Raw genomic sequence first — 25,585 nt, 5'->3', positions numbered from 1 at the left:
TGAAGTATTTTCGTGCCCCTAACATTAGATATTGTCCATTATAATGCTTTGATGGTTTTATGTCCCCAATAAGGTTGGTCTCACATGATCTTGAGATGTTTCATTTAGGTTGTATCACACATGCAACCAATATCCCTTAAGGGATAGCTTGACTCCTTTCCAACGCTTTCCAAGGGTACTTTGCCACGTTCTGAGAGCATATATGACTTTGTGGCCCCAACATTTCCCCTCTAGAGATGAGTGTTGTGCCTTGAGCTACTTTCATATGCTTCTACACCTCTTGATGTGCCTCCAGATGCTGAAACACTAAGCTTGAAAGCTTGGGCATTAGACTATTTGATGATGTTCCCAGATGAACCTAGAATGCCCCAAGGCGAGCCTTGACCCTGTTTGATGGATGTTGCCTTGTTTCAGAAGCCTAGATGAGGATGGTAATCATTGAGATGACTTAGGAGGGCTAGCACATGATTCCTTGATGCCAACGCTTGCCCTAGATGGTGTCGCATCACTCCTACATTCTTTGGAAAAGTGACATAGGCCTCTTTTTGGATGACGTCATGGTGGAGGAGGTTCCTTTTGAGATGTACACATACACTTTGAGGTTTTCTTGGAGTGAGGAGCACTCTTGGACCATTGCCTCACTTGATGCATTATTGACCATTTTGGAGGATGACATCATGGTGGAGATCATTTTTTCCCACATGTGTGAGTTATTTTTGGCATATTATTATGTTTGAAAGCTATCTCAAGGTCAACTTGTGGCCTTTGACCTAGTTGAACTCTCAAGTAAAGTTGTTTTAGGGCTTTTGCTTGTAAAATTAGTGAAATAAGACTTGGTTACCCTCATATAAATAGAGGGGAGTCTCACTCATTCATCATACTTCTCCTTCTCTGGAAGTGTGCACTAACTATTGTTGTCTTTTCTACTTGGCTTCAATGTGATTTCATGGAGTGAATTGTTTATTGAGGATGGATTTTGCATTAGGAGACTTCATTGGGATTGATTGAAGAGATTCTTGTGCATTTTTGTAAGTTTATTTCTTATCTTCTTCCATTTTTGCATGCTATCTTATGTGAATTAGGGATTCCATGTCTACCATGTTAAAATTGCAATACTTTTCTTGAAATATTGATTTTCATGGTATGCGAAATTGTTTTACTTGAATCCTTCAAGAGAACTCTAATATGTGCATTTATGGAACTTAAAATATCCCATCTAAGGAAGTTTCTAGGGTTTCTAAGAAGAGATATAAGCTCTCTCACCCTCTTCATCAAGGCCATCCTCATATAATTTGCCCTAAAAGACTCCAATGCCCAATTGGATCAAAGCACTAGTCTAGTAGGTGTTGATCAACCTCTTCTCTATACATATTTTCTTTCTTCTCTTTAATTTATTGGTACCTAGGGTTAGGGTTAGGATTAGGGTGAGGGATTTTCTTGAAATTGTATTTAACGACAATTTATTTGGATGTGTTATTCCCCTCTTAATAGGGATTGCATTTAGTAACTTGAAAAACACAAAATATGGCATCAATTGCATGGTAATAAATTATAATTAGGGTTGACGCCATCTCTTTTATTGTTGTTTAATGCACATTTTGGCTATAAAATTCACTTTCCTACCCTAAACCTTGCATGCCTAATTGATAGCCCTATTACTTTATTGATCTATGCTTGAAAGGCTATTTCTTCTAGCTGTTATATAACATTGCATTCCATATCTTGAATATCTCTCAAACCCCAACTTATAACAACTCACTAATATATCTAAGAGGTCTAAGGAAAGAGTACTTGAACCCTGATAAAGTTTATCTTATCCTTCTAGGCTCCACTAGTACCTTATCCCAATCATTAGACCTTGCATCACCTTAAACCCTTCTTGTTGAATATACTTTAGATGATCTATATAGGGAAGTCACCCTTGTGGGATTTAATTCACCACTAAACAGTTGGAGAAAGGTCACTGAGGTAACTGTGGTGGCCAATCTCTTGTTGCCATAAGGTCTAGATTATCCTAGTGGAGCTTTGTACTAGGCCTGCTAGATTTTGCAATAACAATGCCTAGGCCAAAGGAGAAATCAGTGGTTAGTTCCAGATGGGTCTACAAGATCAAGCATGCTATGGATGGCAATATCGAAAAGTACAAGGCAAGGTTCTTGGTGAGAGGGTTTTCCCAAAAGGAGGGAGTCGATTATGAGGACTATATGGATTAAAGCAGACACTGAGGGCATGGTACTTGAGGATTGATGGGTATCTTCTACGCATGTGATTCACCAATCTTAAGGCGAATCCCAACCTATACTATGCACTAGTTGGTGATGATCCACTCATTTTGGTTCTTTATGTGGATGACCTCTTCTCACAACATCAAAGAGGCTCATAGAGATGTGCGAGCCAAAGCTTGCTTCATAGTTTGAGATGAAGGACATTGACATGATGTACTATTTTTCGGGGTTGGAGGTGTGGCAACAAATAGGTGAGATTTTCCTGTGACAAGGAAAATATGCAGTCGATATCTTGAGGAGATTCATGATAGTAGATTGCAGGCCTATGTCTACACCCATGGTTACCAACTTGATGAGGTTGAATGCTTCTAATTCAAAGTTGGTGAATCACACACTGTACATGTAGTTGATCGGTTCTTTGATGTATCTAGTCAACACTAGGCCAAATATATGCTTTATTGTGAATACCCTGAACTTGTTTATGGTGGAGTTGAGGAGGCTGCATTGGGTTGTAGTGAAGCATGTTTTTAGGTATCTATGAGGTATTATGGAGTATGGGCTGAGGTGTCAAGAATGGTGGAGTGCAGTTACAAGTCTACACAGAGTCAAATTGAGCTATGAGTGTAGTGTATAGGAAGAGCACCTCAGGGTGTTGTTTCAACTTGGGGTTGGTAATGATCTCATGGTTTAGCAGGGATCAGTCTTCTGTAGCACTCAGTTCAACAGAGACCAAGTACATGGTAGTGACTTTGGCAAGTTGTGAGGCCACAAGTGCTCACAGGGTTATTGGTTTTGAATTGGATCCCATAGTGATTGACTGTGATAATCAAAGTTGCATCAAACACTCTAAGAATCGAGTGTTTCATGATAGGCCCAAGCATATAGAGATCAAGTATCACTTCATCAAAGATAGAGTCCAAAGAGGAGCTGTGAAACTCCATTATATCTCCACAAATGAGCAGGTTGCAGACATTCTCACCAATCCTCTAGTGAAGGGGAAGATTGTCTTCTACAGGGATAAGCTAGGGGTGGTGCAAAATACCTTCCTCTCTAGGAGGGAGTGTTTATGATATAGAAATGGACAGGTACTTCCACATAGGCTAGGTGTCAAACATGGAGGAGTGGTCCAAGGCACTCTAGGTACTCACTTATGTTGAATGACTTTAATGATTTCTTGCCTAAGCTAAAATTAAGAAAAAGCACATTGATTAATTAATTATTCAATGTTGGCTATTGGGCTAAATTTTTCTAAGGAAAATTGGTTTAATCACTTTAGTGAATTAGATCTAATAACTACCATTGATTTAAATGGGTTAAGATTTAATCTTATCCATGCATCACTTTCGAGGTTTAGGGTTAGGGTTTTGGCTCAATGATAATTATAAAAGAGAGCTAAAGGGAAGAGAAAGACACAATACAATTGCAAGATATTATAGATTTGAGAAGTGAGATTTTTCTCAAAGAGTGAGAGACTTAGAGGTTGAAGAGAAGGAAAGGTATGCAATTGGAGATTTCATAGGGGGCGCAAGTTTTATAGGTGGAGCACACATGTGAAGGCCAAGAGTTTGCTAGAGGCCACATGAGCTGAGTAGAGCACAAAGGAGGCCACACTTTTGTGTGTACTAGCACAAGGGTCGTTTGTGTGAGAGGCGAGAGAGTTGAGGACACGTGTGAAGGTTGAGAAGCCATTGGAGGGCCACACGTGTGAGAGGTAGCCAATAAAAGCGTTGGGTGAATTTCTAGGGGCTAATTTCATTAGGTTCCAATTGTTGTATTTTTTGTATCTCTTTGAGGGCCATTTTTCCCATTAAGGGAGCCCTTAATTTTCCTCAGCAAATTAATGAAGGAAATATTTGGAGGGTAAAGTTTATGTTGTGTGTTTGATTGGTTTTTCCACTTGTGCTTTTGATGCAAATTAAATTAGTTAAAACACCAATGTATTTTTATTTGGCAATTTAAAAAAAAATAAATTATCGGGGTGAATAAATTTTCTGGGTATAAAGGAATTGAAATCAAATCCAGTGTTGAGAAAATTAACAGATCTACCTATGTTCCTTTAGGAAAATGTAGTATAACAGTCTACATCTTGACCATGTCTCCTCATAAGGTATTGAATGATAAGACACCAAAGGAAAATTTCAGTGGTGAGAAACTAAGTGTCACACTTTCGTGTTTTCAAGTGTCCTATTTATATTCATATCCATAAGAATAAAGAACTAAGCTCAGACCCTCTAGTTTGAAGGGTGCGTTTGTTGGTTATAATGAGTCCTCCAAGGCTTACAGAGTTTATATTCCATTATATTGGATGACACTAGTGAATTGAGACATGAAGGTTGATAGGGATGCATGGTTGTTAAAATTGGCAACTAGGGCCAAACTCCATGTGGGTCTTCTTATTTATGGCAGCTGATATTTTTCTTGGATTCCTCTCGTTGAGAGGTGTAGGATTGATCTAAAGATCATCCGATTCCGACATGTATTCATGGAGATATGAATTTATTTGTGTTATGGGACAATTTGTCAAGGTCGGCCAACAACCAAATTGCCCCCACTTATCCTCCACGTTTTAGTATAAATAGAAGAGGACTTTAAGTCATTTGACACACGCTCACTCTTGTGATCTCTCTTCATTCTGTTTTGGGTTTGATGAAGATGAGATCTAGAGGGAGTGCCCTAGGTGATATGCTGCCCTAATAGGAGATGCCCTAGAAGCTATGATGGGGAAGGCTCTACGCTGTCATGGAGAAGGCTCTACGCTGCCTAATGGAGAAGCCTAATGCAGCCATGGAAGAAGCCTTATTGTTATCATGGAGAAACACCTACGTTGGCATAGAAATAAAGCCCTAACGTTGAAGCCTCCTAAACGCGTCATGGAACAAGGGTTCTAATGATGTCATGCCCTAAAACACAGAGAGACCTAAGCTCTGGCCTAGAGGAATCATGGCTGCAACCTAACATTGTCATGGTGATGACCCTATGGAGATGACCTTAACGTAGTCTCCTAGCTGCAACACTTAAGATTGCCCTAGGCCGCAATCCATGAGGGTATATACGCAACAAGAAGGGACTCATATCTAGCCCTAGCTGTTGTCCTATGTTACCCTAGCCACAGTCCTAAAGGGTGAGCTAAGATGCAAAGGGAGAGGCCTTAACCAGCAGCATGTGAAGGCCTAATCCGCAGTTCTAAAGAGCCCTAATTGCTGTTCAAAGGGTGACCCTTATACACAGTCAAAGACTCCTATACGTTGGCAGAAAAATCAGTTTGTAAAGCTCTTATATGCAGCAAGCAGAAGGAGCCTTTTGGTAATGAAAAGGGTCTCTATTCTAAGACCAAGGGTAGTGGAACTTCTAGCGTGGAAGAGAAGGACTATCATTGTTTAGAAGTTGTCATGGAGGAAGACTTATTACGTAGCCCCTATCTGCAGTTAAGAGAGGCTCATTAGTAGTCTTGTATTGCTGTAGATGACAACGTGGGCTAATTAAGGACTGTCTGGGCATATTGGTAATGATCCGTGAGCTTGATTTGAAGGGTTGCTACAACTAGCTACTTTGCTAGGCTACAAGCCATATTAAGCAACTAAGGTTGTCCCATGACAGTATTGCAGTATGCAGCATATAGGTGACAGTGAGGATGGGTGCAACATGGTGCAGCACAGTGATGATGGGCATGGATGTATAACAGCGACGTGATGTATTGCAGCAGTGGGTGCAATAGCATGATGATGATGTATTGTAGTATGCATAGTGCAATGAAGGGTACAACACAGTGCAACATGAAGGATGCAGCATAATGATGATGAAGAGCAGCATAGTGATGAGAGCAGCTCAGTGATGATGTGCTGCACAATGATGGGTGCAACATGGTGACGGAGTCACCTTGAAGGATCAGTTGAGGTAGTATGCCTTCACCTGAGTTTAGATCATCGACCTCATGTGTTATCTTCTTAGAGAATATCTCTGCTCTTATTTGGATAAGTCAAAATGTTGCCTTTTGATGTTTATGTACTCTCTCTCTTTCTGCTGAACGGTGAACCATTGAAGAACATAAGAAGAATTGATCAAGGGTTTCCCCACATTGGGGTTTGTCCCTGGTTGGCGCCATATCTTGTGTCCTCTTGTCTTGGCTTGTCTTTTGCGATTTATGTTTATGTTCTATGTGCATTTTTCTATCATGCTAAATGTGATTGCTAATCTGGAATTGATATTGAGTTAATGTGAAAAATTGAAGTAAATTGTTCTCAGCATAGAACATACCTAAAATTTAACATGGTATCAGAGCTGAGGTGAAGACAAAGCCCAAGCAAGAGTGAAAGAGAAATCACCGAAGATAGTTGGAAAGGACAAAAGGCTCAATGGGTTCCTCATCCCACTTCAAACTCACTAAGGGTGAAGTCGAAGCAGAGAATATTATCCTAGTGGCGTAGCGGAAGCATCTGATCTAAGGGTGGAAGGAAAGGCAGATGCCTTGCTTGCAATAAGTTTGGCCATTATGCGAAGGAGTGTCTGAATAGAAGGGACACATCACTTGATGATGATAACAGTCATTCCAGGGGCATCTTCAATGATTGAAGGAATGACAGGTACAATGGAAAAGCAAAAAGGAATGCAGGTCATCAAGGAAATGGCAGACTCTTCAAAGAAAGCAAGAGGTATGAAGAATCAAATGTTGTTTCTGATAAGCTGAAGGAGTATTATCTTATATTGGCCCTGTCCACTACTTCTCCTCCAGACTACTTGGGAATTTGGCTTATTGATAGTAGTGCTTCAAGGCACTTCATCGGATAGAAGGAAGCTCTCTATAATTTGATAGAGAAGGAAACAATCTGGGGGATTATTCTTGGAGGCGATGCCACCTATCCCAGAAAGGGTGTAGGGAACGCCACCCTTAAATTGAATGAGGGTAGCACGATTCATTTACAAGAAGTTCTTTATGGACTCGCTCTTAAGAAGAACCTGGGGTCCATTTAGGCAATGGAAGACAAAGATGGCATTCATCAATGGAAAGGTACGTGTGTGGATAAGGAATTTTTAAAGACACTCTTGGGTTCAGGGTTTGGCAATTTGTATCAAGTTGTAGGAAGTCCATTGGGTTGACACATCTCTTCTAAAGCTTAGGAGGTTTGCCCATCTTCATTGTGGGGCTCTACCCGATGTGAGATAGATGGTGACAGGGATGCCTAAATTCAAGAAATGCATGAAGGTAAAGGCTCAAGATGTACCGAAGGAAAGCTTACAAGGGGACCATTCCCCTCATGTGGAAAGTTCATAGATTTGGAACAACCTGAGGGGTTTGAGATTCATGATCGGGAATCTCATTTATGCAGGTGGAAGAAAACTCTCTATGATTTAAAGTAAGCACCCCGAGATTGGTGTGAGAGGATTGATAGCTATTTGATGAAGTTGAGATTCACTAGGAGTGAAGCCGATCCAAACCATTGCTTTAAGGTTGTGGATGATAGACCTCTTATACTGGTACCTTATGTGGACGACCTCTTTTTGACAGGTGCAAACCCTCTCACTTGCAAAAGTAAGAGGGATTTGGATTCTGGATTTGGAATGATGAATTGCAAGCTCGTGACTACCTCGATGAAGCATAACTTTAAGAAGTTATGCGGTAGTGATGCCGAACTTGATTTGGGAAATGTCTCTGAGTTTCATAAACTCATACTAGCATTGATGTTCTTGGTGAACTCCCGTCTGGATATACGTTTTGCAGCTAGCATGTTGAGCTCATATATGGTTGAGCCGCACTGGATTGGTGCCAAGAATCATTTGAGATATCTTCAGGGCACAATCTCTCATGGATTGAGATACACTGCCCGAAATGTGAAACTGCATGATTATTCTAATGCTGATTAGGCAGGCAGTGTGGAGGATCACAAGAGCACTTATGGGTGCTGGTTCTCTTTGGGTTCTGCTTTGATATCCTGGATGAGTTGGAAGCAGAAGTCGACTTTGAGCACCGCTGAGGCCGAATACATACTTACGAGTATGACCTCGTGTGAAGCTACCTGGTTGAGGAAGCTCTTCAGAAAGCTGTTTGGACACGTGCTGGATACCATCGTGATCTTCTGTGATGACCAGAGGGGGATTTGATTGTTGAGGAATCTCGTGTTCTATGATCGCTCCAAGCATATAGACATCAGGTACCACTTTATCTAGGATGTGGTACATCGAGGAGGAAGAAGGCTCCATCGCATTGGGACTGATGTGCGGTCGCCGATATTTTGTCGAAGCCCCTGGGAAAGGTCAAATTCTTGACTTTCTGAGAACGACTAGGAGTCGTGGAGAGACTCTCTCCTAAGGGTCCTATATGATATGGACATTGAGTTCTGGGAGCTCCAGGGGGGTTTGGGGGTACACCGTGGAGCGATGAACAACCATAGGGTGAGTGGTTCAGCCTTACCCTAATGTCTGCGATGTAGGCAGGATGAGTGGTTCATCCTTTCCTGCTGAGACACAATCATAGGGTGAGATGTTTAGCCTTCTCCTAGTGATTTGTTGTGTACAGGGTGAGTGGTTCAGCCTTCCCCTGGGATACCCCATGGCAACATGTAGGCCGGATTAGTGGTTCATCCTTCTCTTGCCGAGACATCCTACCCATGCAGTCTGGGACTCATGGGAAGTACCTCTGATTTGGCCAATGAGTAGGGAAATGAGGATAGGGACCATAGTAGTACCGATGGACGCATCGTGTTACTACCTTACTCTCTATGCTAGGATAATATTGATCTGGGATCAATTGGAACTGACTTTGGGTCAGTGAGAGTGATATAAATCACTCTCTTTTGGAACCGACTTTGGGTCAGTATGAGTGGGATGACACTCTCTTTATTGGAACTGACTTTGGGTCAGTAAGAGTAGTATGAGACACTATCTTTTATATGGGACTAACTTTGGGTCAATAGAGGATGGTATGATACATTTTCGATCACTTCTTCTTCTTCATAGATGAGCAGAGCAGAGCAGAGTAGAGTAGTGCAGGGCACTGATGGCAGAGATAGTACAGTCTGGCAGATGGATTAGAAAATGGAGTTCTCCCTAGTTGAGAGGGAGTGTTAAAATTGGCAACTAGGGCCAAACTCCATGTGGGTCTTCTTATTTATGGAAATTGATATTTTTCATGGATTCCTCTCGTTGAGAGGTGTAGGATTGATCTAAAGATCATCTGATTCCGACATGTATTCATGGAGATATGAATTTTTTTGTGTTATGGGACAATTCGTCAAGGTCAACCGACAACCAAATTGCCCCCACTTAACCTCCATGTTTTAGTATAAATAGAAGAGGACTTTAAGTCATTTGACACACACTCACTCTTGTGATCTCTCTTTATTCTGTTTTGGGTTTGATGGAGATGAGATCTAGAGGGAGTGCCCTAGGTGTTACGTTGCCCTAGAAGCTATGATGGGGAAGACTCTACGCTGTCATGGAGAAGGCTCTACGTTGCCTAATGGAGAAGCCTAATGCAACCATGGAAGAAGCCTTATTTTTATCATCAAGAAACACCTATGTTGGCATGGAAATAAAGCCCTAAGGCTGAAGCCTCCTAAACACAGTCATGGAACAAGTGTTCTAATGATGTCATGCCCTTAAACGCAGAGAGACCTAAGCTCTGGCCTAGAGGAATCATGGTTGCAACCTAACGTTGTCATGGTGATGACCCTATGGAGATGACCTTAATGCAGTCTCCTAGCTACAACACTTATGGTTTCCCTAGGCCGCAATCCATGAGGGTATATACGCAGCAAGAAGGGACTCATATCTAGCCCTAGTTGCTGTCTTATGTTACCCTAGCCGCAGTCCTAAAGGGTGAGCTAAGACACAGAGGGAGAGGCCTTAACCAACATCATGTGAAGGCGTAATCCGCAATTCTAAAGAGCACTAATTGCTGTTCAAAGGGTGACCCTTATACACAGTCAAAGACTCCTATACGCTGGTAGAAAAATCAGTTTGTAAAGCCCTTATATGCAACAAGCAGAAGGAGCCTTTTGGTAATGAAAAGGGTCTCTATTCTAAGACCAATGGTAGTGGAACGTCCAACGTGGAAGAGGACTATCATTGTTTAGAAGTTGTCATGGAGGAAGACTTATTATGCAACCCCTATCTGCAGTTAAGAGAGGCTCATTAGTAGTCTTGTATTGCTGTAGATGACAGCGTGGGCTAATTTAGGACTTTCTGGGCATATTGGTGATGATCTGTGAGCATGATTTAAAGGGTTGCTACCTCTAGCTGATTTGCTAGGCTGCAAGCCATAGCAAGCAGCTAAGGTTGTCCCATGACAGTATTGCAGTATGCTGCATATAGGTGACAGTGAGGATGGGTGCAACATAGCGATGATGGGCATGGATGTATAGTAACAACATGGATGTATAGCAGCAACATGATGTATTGTAGCAGTGGGTGCAACAACATGATGATGATGTATTGTAGTATGCATAGTGCAATGAAGGGTACAACATAGTGCAACATGAAGGACGCAACATAATGATGATGAAGAGTAGCATAGTGATGAGAGCAGCTCAGTGATGAGGTGCAACACAATGATGGGTGCAGCATGGTCATGGAGTCACCTTGAAGGATCAATTGAGGCAGTATGCCTTCACCTGAGTTCAGATCAGCTACCTCATGTGTTATCTTCTTAGAGAAGATCTCTGCTCTTATTTTGATAAATCAAAATGTTAACTTCTGATGTTTATGTACTATCTCTCTCTTTGCTGAACTATTGAAGAACATAAGAAGAATTGATCAAGGGTTTCCCCACATTAGGGTTTGTCCCTGGCTAGCGCCACATCTTGTGTCCTCTTGTCTTGGCTTGTCTTTTGCGATTTATGTTTATGTTCTATCTGCATTTTACTATCATGCTAAATGTGATTGCTAATTTGGAATTGATATTGAGTTAATGTGAAAAATTGAAGTAAATTGCTCTCAGCATAGAACATACCTAAAATTTAACAATTGTCCTTAAGGTCGTCATAACCTCCAACTTGAGGAGGGGAAAACACTTGTTATCCCAAATGTTGATCCATAGAAATAAAAAATTCAAATTCAATCAACAAGGTTTTGGAGATGGAATCAATGCTTTAAATACCTTCCAATGCAACCAAGAAATCTAGGTGGCTTACCTAGATATTGCAGGAGGTAGAGGAGCAAGTTGGAGCTCCTAAAACTTTTATTTAGGTGAGTCATCCTCCTAAGTAGTTTCCTTATTATGTTGCACTGATATCTTCCATTATTGATGTAGAACCCTGCAATTATAAAGAAGCAACAGTTGAAAAAGTATGGTAGGATGCCATGGTGGAGAAGTATAACTACATCATGAAGATTAATGTGTGGGAGATTATTCCACAACCAGAAGAGAAATCAATGATTGATTCTGAGTGGATTTTACAAGGTGAAGCATGCAACTGATAGTGATGTTGAGAAGTACAAGGCTCAATTTGTACAGTGAGAATTCTCCTAGAAAGAGGGAGTTGAGTATGAGGAGACTTTTGCTCCAATTGCCAAGTCTACCTCCATCAATTCTATCATGTCCTTAGCAATTTTGCTTGGTCTGATTATCAAATAGAGGTTAAAACTACATTTATGAATGGATTGATTAAGGAGAAGGTTTACATAAATCCGCTTGGAGGTTTTGAGGTGTATAAGCATGAAATCCATATATGTAGATTAAAGAATGCATCGTATGGGCTTTAGCAGGCACCATGTGTGTGGTACTTGGAGATTTTTAAGTACTTGACAGGTTTGGGCTTCACCAAGACTGTTGTAGGTCCCAATCTTTATTATTTATTTGATAGATCTAACCTACTTGTTTTGGTCTTGTATGTAGATGAGTTGATACTTATAGGGAATTCTAAGTAGCTCATCGCATGGTGTAACACAGAGTTGGCATGTGGATTCGACATGAAGGACATAACTATTGTGCTTCATTTCTCAAGTCTAAAGTTCGGCAAAGTCTAGGTAAGGTGTTCCTCAGATAGGGTAAGTATGTAGTTGAGATTTTGAAGAAGTTTCAAATGATGGACAATAAACCCTTCGCTACTCCTATGATATATAATATGAAGTCATCAGTTGATTTAGATTTAAACTTGGTAGATCCATAAGTGTACAAACAATTGATAGTTTCCCTCATGTATCTGAGAAATGCTAGACTTGATATTTGTTTTGCAGTGAACACATTAAGCCAATTTATGTTTGAGCCAAGGTAGATTCAGTAGGTTGCTACCGACTCCCAAGCATTTTCTCCATTACTTGAAGGGCATGATATATCATGATCTAAGGTATGTAGGAGGTGGTGAGTTGATGTTGCATGGTTTTGTGGATTCTCACTACATTGGATATGTAAGTGGAAAGGAGAGTTCTTCAAGGTTTTGTTTCAATTTTGTTTAGGTATGATACCCTAGTTCAACGAGAAGCAGGTTGTAGTGACATTTAGTTTAGCGAAGGCAACATACATGGCAACCAAATTTGTTAGTTGTGAAGTTATTTGGTCTCATAAATTGATTGAAGAGTTGACAGGTCAGAGGTTGGAGCCTACTATGATACATTGTAACCATTAGATTTGTATTAGACCCTCTAAGAATCCAATGCTTCATTATTTCTCCAAGCACATAGGCATCTTGTACAATTTTCTCAAGTGCAAAGTTCAAGAGGGTGCAGTGATCCTAGAGTATGTTCCTTCAAATTCTCAAGTTATTGACAACTTGACTAAGCCCCTAGTAAAGTGGAAGTTTAAGATGCTTAGGGAGAGACTGGGTTTGGTGAAAAACACTTTCCTCATGGAGAGGGAGTGTTAGAGTTCTTACCTACTGCTCAACTAGTGATTCTCCTAACGATGGTGCAATCGAGAAGACATAAGAGATGATGCCATTAGCCTTTCTTTATAGCAATTATGCACTGGTTGAATGGGGGTGCAAGACTGAGGTATAGACTGGTGTTTGGTATAGGCTCATGCATGTTGAATGCATGCATGCACACCTTTATTTAATTCCAGTGTTCCATGGAGCAATGTTGCAAACATCTTGACTTTATTGCGATAAAATTGTGAAATCATGATTTTTTGGCCTAGCTGATGTTTGTTGATTTCTACTGATATTTTGGTGGTATCTTAATTTTTACCGATATTTTCTTGATTTTTATGATAGTTTGGTTTTCTAGACCCTCGCTGATTATATCCCAATGCTAATGTTTAGAACATTGCCACGAGGACGCGTCCCCTAGGGTGGGGTGCACACACCTCTTGCTTCCCACACACTTGAGATGGGGGCACACCTAGGGAGATGTTTCCCCACATTCCCCTTTTGAGCAGATGCGGGGAGACGCAGGGGGAAATGTTTCCTCGGTGTGGGGGACATGTTTCCCAAAAAGGGGTGCTTGTGGGTACCCCCCTTGGAAAGGGCTAGGCATCCCCCCTTAATTTTGCTTGAAAACAATAATTTATGAGTGGGGAAGCTTAATATTCAACCCTAGGACCCTACTAATGATATGTAATTAATGGTAATGCTAAATTCTTAATTACTTAAATTTTAACATTCCCATTAATTGAATCATGATGTTTGAGAGTGGTTCCGACCTCATTGGATTTCATATTGAGAAAGCAGAATTTTCGATCCCACTCAAAATCCATCAAACTTCACAATTTTAAGGATTTTAAGATTGGGGGGATTGCAATGTTTCCATTGGATTCTATCATGTATGAGGGTCTAGAACTAACATTTAATCAAGAGCACGAAGCCCAAAAGGACCCGTTTTGATGGTGGATGCATCCCCATCAATTTTGTCTAACAACCCTTGAAATTTAAATAAATTATTATTTTTTTATAAAAAACAAAAAATTATAAAAAATTAAAACTAAAAAGAAAAATACATAACAAAAATCGAAACCTAAACTAATTTGCAATCCCTAACTCACTCATTCGACTTACCAAGCTTACCTCACGATGCTATCGGACTTACTAGTTAACTATTTCCTCTACTCCCCTGTGGCACTCCTTCAATGTTCATTGTCCATTAATTTTCAGTTTTAACTTTCGTGTCTTGACTTTAGATATTGATGACCTTAGACTGATTCTTTGACTTGTCTCTTTTTACTATTTTTGAATTTTGAGTTATATCAATTTACTATTCCAGTGTTCAGAATTTAGTATCTACTATAGTCGATTTTGCTCAATAATAATTAGATTCTAGAATGATGAATGATGAATTTAATTTTTAAATCAATCTAGATTCTAGAATGATGAATATGTATCAATGTATTTCATTATTGAATCTCATGGTGTATGTATCAGTATGAATGATGAGTATGGATCATTGTATTTCATTATTTAATTCAATTATATATGGATTAATATATTTATGCTTTTATTATCAAATATGAATTTGAATTTTATATATATATATATATATATATAATATAGATGTGGGGACGCGGGTGCTGGGAGATGCACAGGGGGGACATGTGGGAGTATGCTCAAATTTTAGGGAAATTTAGTGGCGGGCCCCTATCCCCCCTAAATTTCCTTAAAATTTGAGTGTACTCCCACACGTCCCCCTTGTGTGTCTCCCGACACCCACGTCCCCACGTCTCGTAGTCTTGGTGGAACATAGGTTAATTCCAGTTTGATGTTTCAATTTAGCAATTTCAATATCAGATAGAGTTTATATACTGTCAGAGCCTTTCTTTTATTAGTATCCGTAATCTGGATGCATGCTTTATTGTTGGTAGGAGCATGCTGATCCCTAGTCAGTTAGGGCACTTATGCATGATAGATTTCTTGATTAGGTAGAGGGCGCATATCTGAGGTAAGGGGATGCGTACCTGCATGCTCCAATTTGTCTTCCAACTGTGCCACACTTGGCACTCTTATCCATGCAGCCGGGGAACACTAGATGATCAAACTAAGGCTAGGGTTTGATTGAGTCACCTTGAATTCTTCTTGCATATGACCAAATACATTATATATTTCCTCTTCTTCCTACTCTATAAAGGATATGCAGGGTGCACCATTGTGTTTGTTAGTGAGTTTTTTTTGAGCTATTGCAATGTTTTTTCTTCTTTCAATATTCATAGAAGATAGGTGTGATTGAAAATTCAGATCTGTGTATTTGTTGTTCAAATTTTCAGCTGTATGTATTTGTAGATTAGCATACTTATATCTACTGTTTTGATTGAAACTTTGAAGTTTTCAGCTACGTAGTATTTAGGTTAATCTTTCTAATTGCAGATTCTGCTTACCATGGTTTGAAAATTAACATATAGGCCTATGTTCTATGTCATGATTCATGAAACTAGCCACAAGTGGCCTCATTTGAAAGATCTCCAAGACTTAATGTATCTCTGTATTCTAGATGTTAATCTATACAGGCCAAGGAAATCATTGATTTTAGTGTGCAGATCAAGCTTAGTAGAGAGAGTATAAAGGTAGACTGATATTGTCAACTTGAATTAGCTTTTTTCAGATCTATTATGTTATGACGGGACATGTCATTTATCGCTAGATGATGATGATCTTCATGGACAAGCCTTAAGTTGCTTTGCTTAGTCTTCAAGAAATTGAATTCTTTGTGATTTTCAATCTCATTATTTCTGTATTAAGTTGAATAGAAAGAGTGTGCAACATCATTCCTTCCTACTGTGTCAAATCCTCAGTCACATTCCATGTCATATATGTGCATGATCCCTTCTAGAAATGTATTATTATGTGAATCATTTAATGCATTACTATCAATTGAAATTTTGCAAGGGTATATACATAATGAAGTTCGAAAAAGGAGTGAATTGGGCGGGTGTTTTCATGGGCATTGCAATATAGTAGATGTATTAAAGCATATTGGTGTAGAAGAAGCTGGAATTTTGTTATTTAATTTGTTGTGTAATTATATAAGAAGTATGCGCACACACACCTTCACTTCGAGGGTAAGTGGGTGGTGAGGTTGGAGGGGTGTGAAGGTGTGTCTGTGCGAGGACATGGACATCCTTAGCCCCCACAACCCTACCTCCCAGGAGATGAGAATGTGCATGTGTGCTTTAAAACATACACACTTTCAGCCCCCAACACCCACACTCTCCAGGGTGAAGGTGTGTATTGATTTGCAGGACTTATCAAAATCTGAGTTGATAACTTGATACACTTAGGTGGAGCTCAAAAGCATCAAACAATCCCTTCTTTGATAATAAATGAGGCATTCATCATGTGGTTATAGACTCTCAAAGATTTCGTGCAACTTGTTAAGCAGAGTTAGCTCATCAATGTTCATCCTCAATGCAAATATGTTTAACAAAACCCACCAAATAAGTGCAACAACGATGCATAACAAGTCGTAGCTAACTTTATAATGGATGTAGGCAGTTACCCACTAGATATGACATATGACCATTGTGATGTGTTGCAAACAGTGATTACTGAATGGATACTGATGTCCTCTCCCCCTCTCTCTCTCTCTCTGTGATAAGTTGCTTTGTAATTTTAGTATCTGTGGGAAATTCTATCAAATTAACTCTGGATGCCCACCATTTTTGTTTGATGCAGATAGTGAAAGAGCTTCTTAAGATGCCAGACATCAACGTCAATGTAATGAATCGGTTACATAAGACTGCTATGGATTTGGCAGAAGAGTTGCCCAACTCGGAAGCGGCATCAGAAATCAAAGATTGTCTTGCTGACTTTGGTGCAGTTAGGGCTAAGGATTTGAATCGACCTAGAGATGAGTTAAAAAAGACTGTGAGTGAAATACATCACGAAGTTTACCATCAGCTGAGGCAGACTGAAAAGACCAATAAAAACGTGAATGGCATAGCGAAGGAACTAAAGAAACTGCACAGGGAAGGGATAAACAATGCCACGAACTCAATAACAGTTGTTGCTGTCCTGTTTGCCACTATAGCATTTGCTGCCCTTTTCACAGTTCCTGGTGGCTATGGCTATGTTGTTAATGGAGAGGCCACAGTAGCCAATAATCCACTGTTCCAAATATTTTTCATCTCCAATGCATTTGCCCTGTTTACATCGTTAGCTGTTGTGGTAGTACAGATCACTCTAGTACGATGGGAAACAAGATCTCAGAGAAAGGTGGTGGAAGTGATTAATAAACTAATGTGGCTGGCTTCTGCATGTACAACCGTAGCATTCATTGCATCTGCATACATTGTTGCAGGTCGCCATGAGCTATGGTTAGCAATCACTGTTACGTTAATAGGTGGCATAATTATGATTAGTGTGTTGGGTACAATGACCTACTTTGTTGTCAAATTCAAGAGAAACAGGTCTTTCAGGAAAAGAAAATCTTCGAATAGCCGTGGATCAAACTCATGGCACCTACCTTCAGAGTTTTCTGAATCTGAATATGACAGGATATATGTACTCTAATAACTGCTGCTTCAAATATAATGCATTTAAATCACTGATGTGATTTAACTCATATGGATTCTGTCAAACTCATTGGATTCACCATATGTATGCTTCTTTGCATCCACTGTAATTTTTGTAGACCTGAAGCTTATTCAGAGAAGCAATCCTGATCAGTACATTGAGTTTTGATTACCATGGGTTCTGCTCAGCAATGTAGGATTTTGGATGGAATCATTGCAATCTGCTGCTACATACCTGATTTTGAAGGTTAGTGAGGTTCATCTCTCTTACATTGATCTGGTAGCTCTTGCCCAAATTCCCTATGGACACCAATGCTACGTTATTCTCTTAGTGGATTGAAATTCATAGCTCTGTCCCATAGGGACATCAATTAATATGTTATTTTTAAATGATCTGAAGATGTCGCTTTGAATGGGACAATATTTTATTTTGATTTCCAGTTGGCAAACATCAGGGATTAAATTTAACTCTTTGCTTACTACGCACCTACGTTTTCACCACTGTTTGAGAGCTCTACATGAGCCGAATCACCTCATTCCTAGATTAGAATTTGTGTCCTCGTATGTAATCACAGAAACAATTCAAAGTGCCCTATTGTAGTATCTTGGATAACATGAAAGCAATCTCCCAATTTTGACTTTTTGTTGTGTTTGTATTTTTATGTTGTCTAAAAGTCTATATACAAAGCCTCTGCTATAAAAATTTCTTTTAATCTTGATGAAGAACTCAGAATGACGTTAATTAATCAAATCTGAGCCATTAGACTCTTTAGAACCATACAGTAACACTACATTTAATATCTGAAATTTTAATGTGCACATCTTGCCTTAAACATGGAGAACAAGTCAATATGTACACAAGTCAGCCTAGCAAAATCCCAGTCAGCATATGAATATATTGTATAATAATTAAACACTTTGTTTTATATTCCCAGGGAGGACTTCATTTCCATGAGAGGTTTTAGCCACCTAATTGATCTGTACCAGTCTGAATTTGATGAAGTTGCACGTGCAGAATACTTATGGAATAGATTACCCAGTTTTTTTTTTCAGACAGAAAAAATCATCATAGATTTATATTAAGATAATATAAAGATCTGCATTACATTGTTTCGGGACAGTGAGAGCTGCCCATAACCAACACAACGTATGGAACGGATTTGACCGTTTCAGGGAAAACAGAGACAAAAAAGCTACACATGTATTCAAAAGTTTAGTTACTACACCTTCTGAGAACAGGAATTAAAACACAATAAGTCACAATAAGTCACATTTCTATGGTGCTGAAGATCAATGAACTGGCTTTCTAAGCAATAGAAAGGAGTCACATTCCCTTGATACTGAAATCCTGAATAAGAAAGGAAGATCCATCATGGATAACTGTCAATGACCACAATCCCGGCTTCATAACAAGACCCTCCTTGGAGAGAGAGTCAGCCTGGACATTCCTGGAACGAGGAATACGCTGGAAAGACATCTGGTTCATGGTGTTTTGGAAAAACATGATTCTGCTTAGCCAACCGAGGAGATGTGGACTGCTAATGTGGCCATTCCCATTAACATGATCAATCAACGATTTTGAGTCACCATAAATTGAAATTCCTTGGATGCCTAAAAAGTCACAAAAAGCAAGCAGCCCAGAAAGGGCCCGGGCCTCGGCCATAGTGTTAGAACCATGCCCTCCATGCCAGGATAGAGAATATTGAAGGCTGTCGTCCATTACGATGTAAACTCCACAACCGCAGCTGTTGTATCGTTCAGCTCCATCAAAGAAAGCCGCAGGTACCTGGAAAGAAGAGGCTTCCGGCACTTTCTTACAGTCTTTTTTTGTCTGAACATCGTCCTGATTGAACGAGTCATGGCATGCCAATATGCGATGCAGGATTGACTTGAGAGGTTCCTTTGAGTCTTGGAAGATTTGAGCATTTCTCCATTTCCAAAGAAACCAACAGGTTATGATAAACAAGGATCTCCAGGATAGATTTTGCTCGCTCCACCATTTAAACACAGCCTGTACAGAGGGAAAAATAATGTGAGGAAAACCGAAAACCAAGGATAGATCATACCAGATCTGGAGAGACGGGAGATTACCCAGCTTTATACGTAGTAATTAACCACTTTATTTTATACTCGGGGAGAATTGGATTTGCATGAGAAAGGTTCTGGCCACCTAACTGATCTGCACCAGAGAAGTGCTCTGAATTTGTTGTTGAATGTGCAGAACACTCCAAACTTATGGAATAAATTATCCAATTTGAATTATGATGAGCAGCATTAATCCTAGCATTAACGTTTAACGTTGTCCATAAAAGTCGCACTTAATCCGAAGGCCAAAGCTGAAGCTACACGATGCCACCGCACTTGATCTGAAGATACATGATGCCACCCTTGTAAATGAAGAACATAAAATTCAACTATGGAGTGAAAAAGATTTTGTAGATTAAAGTGCCCGCCAGCTGAAATGTAGAAGATACTCTTTGGAATTTTAACTTGAAGTTTGGTTTACAACTGCATAAAGCAATAATGGAGCACATAAATTTGTGGAATAAAAGTTTGAATAATAATGTTTATTGGGGTGTGGTTTATCATAAATTTATGATACTTTTGAATGGTTAAGATAGTGTAATGTCTTTTAAATATTTAAATAATAATAATAATAATTAAGAAAAATGTGTTGGTAATTTTTTTTATGGTTATTTTAATTGTGAGATGATTTTATCTTCCTATAGAGATATTTTATAATAAGCTATCTTTTTAGAGAGGTATTTTATAAAAGAATAAGGAGATAGTGTAGTTAAGATATTGTAATGTTTATAAATAAATGTGTAAATATTTAAATAATAATAATAATAATTAAGAGAAATGTGTTAGTAAATTTTTTCTCTATTTTTAATGTAATATGGATCACAAAAGCTTGAATTTAGAAAATAATAATAATAATAATTATCTAATTTTAAGGTCATGGCTCAACGATTTCACTACTAAGTCTACAAAGGGATATATACTCTACCTGATTTGAGTGTTAAGTCTACAAAGGCATATATACTCTACCCTAATTTGACCACTAAAGTTTACAAATAACTGCCAAGTCTACAAAGGCATATGTACTTTACCCGGATTTGACTATTAAGTCTACAAAGGCATATGTACTCCTCCCGGATTTGACTGCTAAGTCTACAAAGGCATATATACCCTACCCGAATTTGATTGCTAAGTCTACAAAGGCATATATACTCTACCCGGATTTGACTGCCAAGTCTACAGAGGCATATATAGACAACCCGGATTTCACTGCTAAGTCTACAAAGGCATATATACTCTATCCAGATTTGATTGCATATATACACTACGCGGAAGTCTACAAAGGCATATATACTCTACCCGAATTTGATTGCTAAGTCTACAAAGGCATATATACTCTACCCGGATTTGACTGCCAAGTCTACAGAGGCATATATAGACAACTTGGATTTCACTGCTAAGTCTACAAAGGCATATATACTCTATCCAGATTTGACTGCATATATACACTACGCGGAAGTCTACAAAGGCATATATACTCTAACCGGATTTGACTGCCAAGTCTACAGAGGCATATGTAGGCATATATACTCTACCCGGATTTGATTGCCAAGTCTACAGAGGCATATGTAGACTACCCAGATTTGACTGCTAAGTCTACAAAGGCATATATACTCTATCTAGATTTGACTGCATATATACACTACGCGGAAGTCTACAAAGGCATATATACTCTACCCGGATTTGACTGCCAAGTCTACAGAGGCATATGTAGACTACCCAGATTTTCACTGCTAAGTCTACAAAGGCATATATACTCTACCCCCTCTGGTACAGAGGCATATATACTCTACCCCCTATGGTTTTGAACTTGTAACCTCTTAGGAGGAAGCACATGCTCTTAACCATTAGGCCCACTCAAATTGTATAAAACATAATGTCAGCCCAACTTAAAATTAGTAAAAATAATAGAAATAATACAAATGAGTCACTTCAATTCATTATATTATAATTATAATTATATTTATAAAATAATAAACAATATTTTAGAGGAAAAAATTATTGTATAGATGTCATATTAAAATAAATGTAGGTGTAAGTAATGTGAAGGTCACCACTTCAAAATAATTTTGTGGGCGAAAATCCAACAATGATAAGGGCTGGTGTGGCCTAGGTAGGGTGCAACCGATACCTCAGTGATTTTAACGGCTTAGATACCTCATGTTGGGCTTTTTCAAGCCAAAAATAACAAACAAAAATAAATAATAATAATTCATAATCATAATATTTTAAAACATATAATTAATAAACATAAAAACTAAATTTATTTATTTATTTTTATTTTTTTTACTTATAAAAATTGAAATATATATAATATAATTTTTTTTAAGAAGAGTTTCCGCGTAAATCACATGTATTTCTACATGTGATTTACGCAAAAACTCTTCTTAAAAATATTATGGATCACAGAAGCCGCAATTCAACACTTATAATAGTGATAAATAAAATTTATTTCATGATAATAATGATTTGAATTCATAATCTTCATATTGAAATTAAATTAATAAATATATACAAAAATAATATTTATAATATTTTTTTTCCTTTTCTATCTATCAATATTATACCATTTATATTAAATTAAAAAATATAATTCTGGTAATATATATATATATATAATTTATTTTTAACGTAAGTGGTATTATATATATATATATATATATATATATATATATATAATTTATTTATTTTTAATGGAAGTGGTATTATATATATATATATATATATATATAAATAAGGATATTTGAATTTAAGCTTTTGTGATCCATATTTTGAATAATAGAAACATTTTCAGAATAAACAACTTATGTGGTTCATCATCAGGACAAGCTGAAGAAACGACTATATTTAACTCGAGAAACCCATGCCATATGATTTCTTTCGAAAATAATGGATATAAAAACAGCTTTATTTCACTAAAAAAACACATGCCATGTGATTTCTTCCGAAAATATTTCTATTATTGAAAATAAAAATACTTTTAAATATGTGAAATTTATATAAATATAATTAATATTAATAAAAATATCTATCTTAATTTTTAATTTATGAAGAGTTAGAGAATTCAAATGCAAATTTTTCTTTGACTTTTATGCTTAAAAAAATTAATCTCTACACTTTAATAAACTTGAACTTAATTTTTTTTTTTCAAAATTGTAATATAAAGTTGTTATTTGAGTCCAAATAAATTTTACCAGATTAATTAAATGTTATATTTCAAACATGTTTGTTAATAATTATATTGGTATTTAATATGTTCTTTTAATTAGTTTGTTATTAAGTTAATAGTTATATTGATATTTTATATATTGTACAATAATAAATGTATATATCTTCGATGGGGTGAGAAGTGGGACGGTGGTCTAGTGGGATTTCCGCCTACCACTTCAAGCAGTATAAGGATGCTATGCATTGAATTACGAGGGTGGTGTGGCCATCCTCGCGCAGGAAGGTGCAGGTGTATGAGATGGATTTACTTAATTAGCCTAAAAATTAAGTTAAGGATGATGTCTAATAAGCAAAGGTGCTGGTTAAGGACTCGTATGGGGCTAAGCCTTTTTAGACTGGAATATTTTTTTGTGTGAATGTGGTGGGGTTAATTGTTGGGGTCGAGAAGGTGGTGTGTATGTTGAGAAAGTCGTGGTCGGGGGACAATTTTTGGTTGAGTAGAGATTTTGGGTTTGGTGCTTTGGAACATTGATTTTTACCCGGTGCCAAGAAGCAATTCATACCTCTTTGCATGTAATATTATGGGTATGTTTTCATGGAGCCTTAAGATATATATCTTATTTGAAATTTCTATGTTATTTATGGAATTTTCATGTCAGGGTTCTTGTATGGTTGCTCACTTGCACCATAAACAATTTTACCTAGCTTATTGCTGGGTCGTATCATGTCTGGGTTGGTCACCTCTCTCTGTGTTTATACCCCATCAATATAGAGGTTGAAATTGGTAGTAGAAGTGGGATTTTACTGGTGGGTATTCATTTTTGTGTTGAGGGGAGAAGTCAACACTTTTGTGGTTACAGTAGTGAGGGGTTGTGCTTTTGTAATTCTTAGATATTCAATCCCCTTTCTAAAGTCTTTCCTTATCAACCCCTTGGATAATAATGTGCTTTGGCTCTTTCTTGTGGGAGTGTTTAATCCTTGGGCTATTTATGATTCTTGGGTACTTAATGGCGGAATCGTGAGTGTGACTGCGATTGCGATTTCTTCTGAGTTATTTAATTGCATGGTGGAATGTTTACGAACCTATTCCCTAAGGTATTATAGTACATGAAGCAAGCTAGATGATCTTTGTAGGAATGTCTATTTGGTTGTGGATTGTGAGGCTTTAGTCCACATGAGCAAAGATGAAAATTTACATTTGCAAAAGGATGTTATAGTTATGGGTGGAATTTTTTGTTGTACCTCAACTTCGTTTGTTGTTATGATATTCCCGGGTTTGAAGGAGATATTGAATTGCATTAACCATAATGATTGGGTGCTGGAACTTGAGAGGAGATACTCAACCATCCTTGGAGTTTTTATTGGTACACGAGGGTTGGAAATTCGTGAGGGTTGATGAGGTTGGCAATTAATCATGCAACACCGATGAATGAACTATTGTAGAGGTGGGGCTGGAGGAAGAGGCCACACGGGCGAAACCAAGACCATAAGTGGGCTAGAGAGGCCACAAACAGTTTCCATGAAACAACCTCTATTGATGTCTATAATGAGTTGCACCACCTGGAGGAGATGGTAGCCAGAGACAAACATTACTTGTCAGATTCTGAGTTGGTGGAAGAATTTGGTCAATTGGTTTCTGACCTAGGCCACACTAGGGGCAAAAGAAAACAATATATCCAAGCCCTCTTTTTGTATTGGAAAATGAAGTCATTGATGGCATGAATTTTGATGGAGCAAGAAGCTAATCAATACAATATATTTGCCGACCTGACAGGTGTAAAGAGGGAGCAATAGAACATGAGATTTTAAATGGAGCAAATGGACATCCAATTTTTCTTCAATCCCTTCAAGTTCTAGTGCAAGAGGCCCATCACCTGCTAGCTCTTCATATTCGTAGTTGTTTTTTTTTTTTTTTAGAGTCGATCTAGATTCTTAGTTTAATGATGATATAATTTCCTTTGAGATATTGCACGTTTTGATTTTGCTTCAATTTTGGACTAGTTATTCAATAAAGAGATGGTCAACAGAGTGAGTTTCCCATGGGGTAGGTTGAGACCATCTATAGTTAATGGGCTATACAATGTAATATATTTTGATTAATGGAAGTATTTTACCAATTAGCTTACCAAAAATTTAGTATTATATAATTTTTAGAAATAAAGTTCTATAATTTGAATTTTTCAGTGAATATTATTTTGTTTATGGAAGAAATTTTGACATTTTTCATTTTAAATATAATTATTGATTTGATAAGATCTATTTAGTTTTTGTTAAGAAAAAAAAAAAACATATTTAGTATGCCTCCACTCAATTTTAAAAGTTAAAAGTATTAAAAATAATAAATCTATTTAATTCGATTTGTTTTATTGTAATTTTATTTTTAGTAATAACATTATAAACAATATTTTTTAGCCCCAAGAGTTAGCTCAATCGGTCAAATCAAGTGCCTCGCCCATGGGAGGTCACAGGGTCGAATCCCGAAAGCTCTTGGGGTTAGGTCAGTAAATAGGCCGAGGGGTGTTGATGCCCTTCGGGTGGCGCCCACTCAGTGTTTAAAACCCTGGACGTAGCGGCTACCCACTGACCCGGGTAGCCGTGAACCAGTAAGTGAAAAAAAAATTATAAACAATATTTTAAATAAAAAAAATTCTAATATACATATCACATTCAAATAAATTTAAACAAGGTCACATAGCTAGCGTTCCCTGCTGCTTAGTTTAATAAAGTATTTTAATGTCATGAT

The 25,585-nt window shown here is 38.0% G+C and overlaps 1 protein-coding gene across 2 annotated transcripts in view; it reads left to right on the top strand.

The window, feature by feature from the left end:
• The window catches only part of ITN1 (Ankyrin repeat family protein), a 55,859-nt gene extending 37,833 nt beyond the window's left edge, over window positions 1–18,026 (top strand). For both annotated transcript variants that reach the window (XM_089411845.1, XM_089411844.1), the window contains exon 4: window positions 16,754–18,026. In XM_089411845.1, the coding sequence (XP_089267971.1) occupies window positions 16,754–17,590 (837 nt within the window). In that variant the 3' untranslated portion in view covers window positions 17,591–18,026. The remainder of the gene's footprint in view (window positions 1–16,753) is intronic.
• Window positions 18,027–25,585: the final 7,559 nt, after the last annotated feature.

Source organism: Pinus tabuliformis, chromosome 3_1 (genome assembly GCF_031772625.1).
Source record: "Pinus tabuliformis cultivar Carrire ecotype Pingquan chromosome 3_1, CPIR1, whole genome shotgun sequence".
Taxonomy (NCBI): Eukaryota; Viridiplantae; Streptophyta; class Pinopsida; order Pinales; family Pinaceae; genus Pinus; species Pinus tabuliformis.
Note: the sequence above shows the minus strand (reverse complement) of the source record. Positions and strands in the feature narration are given on the sequence as shown.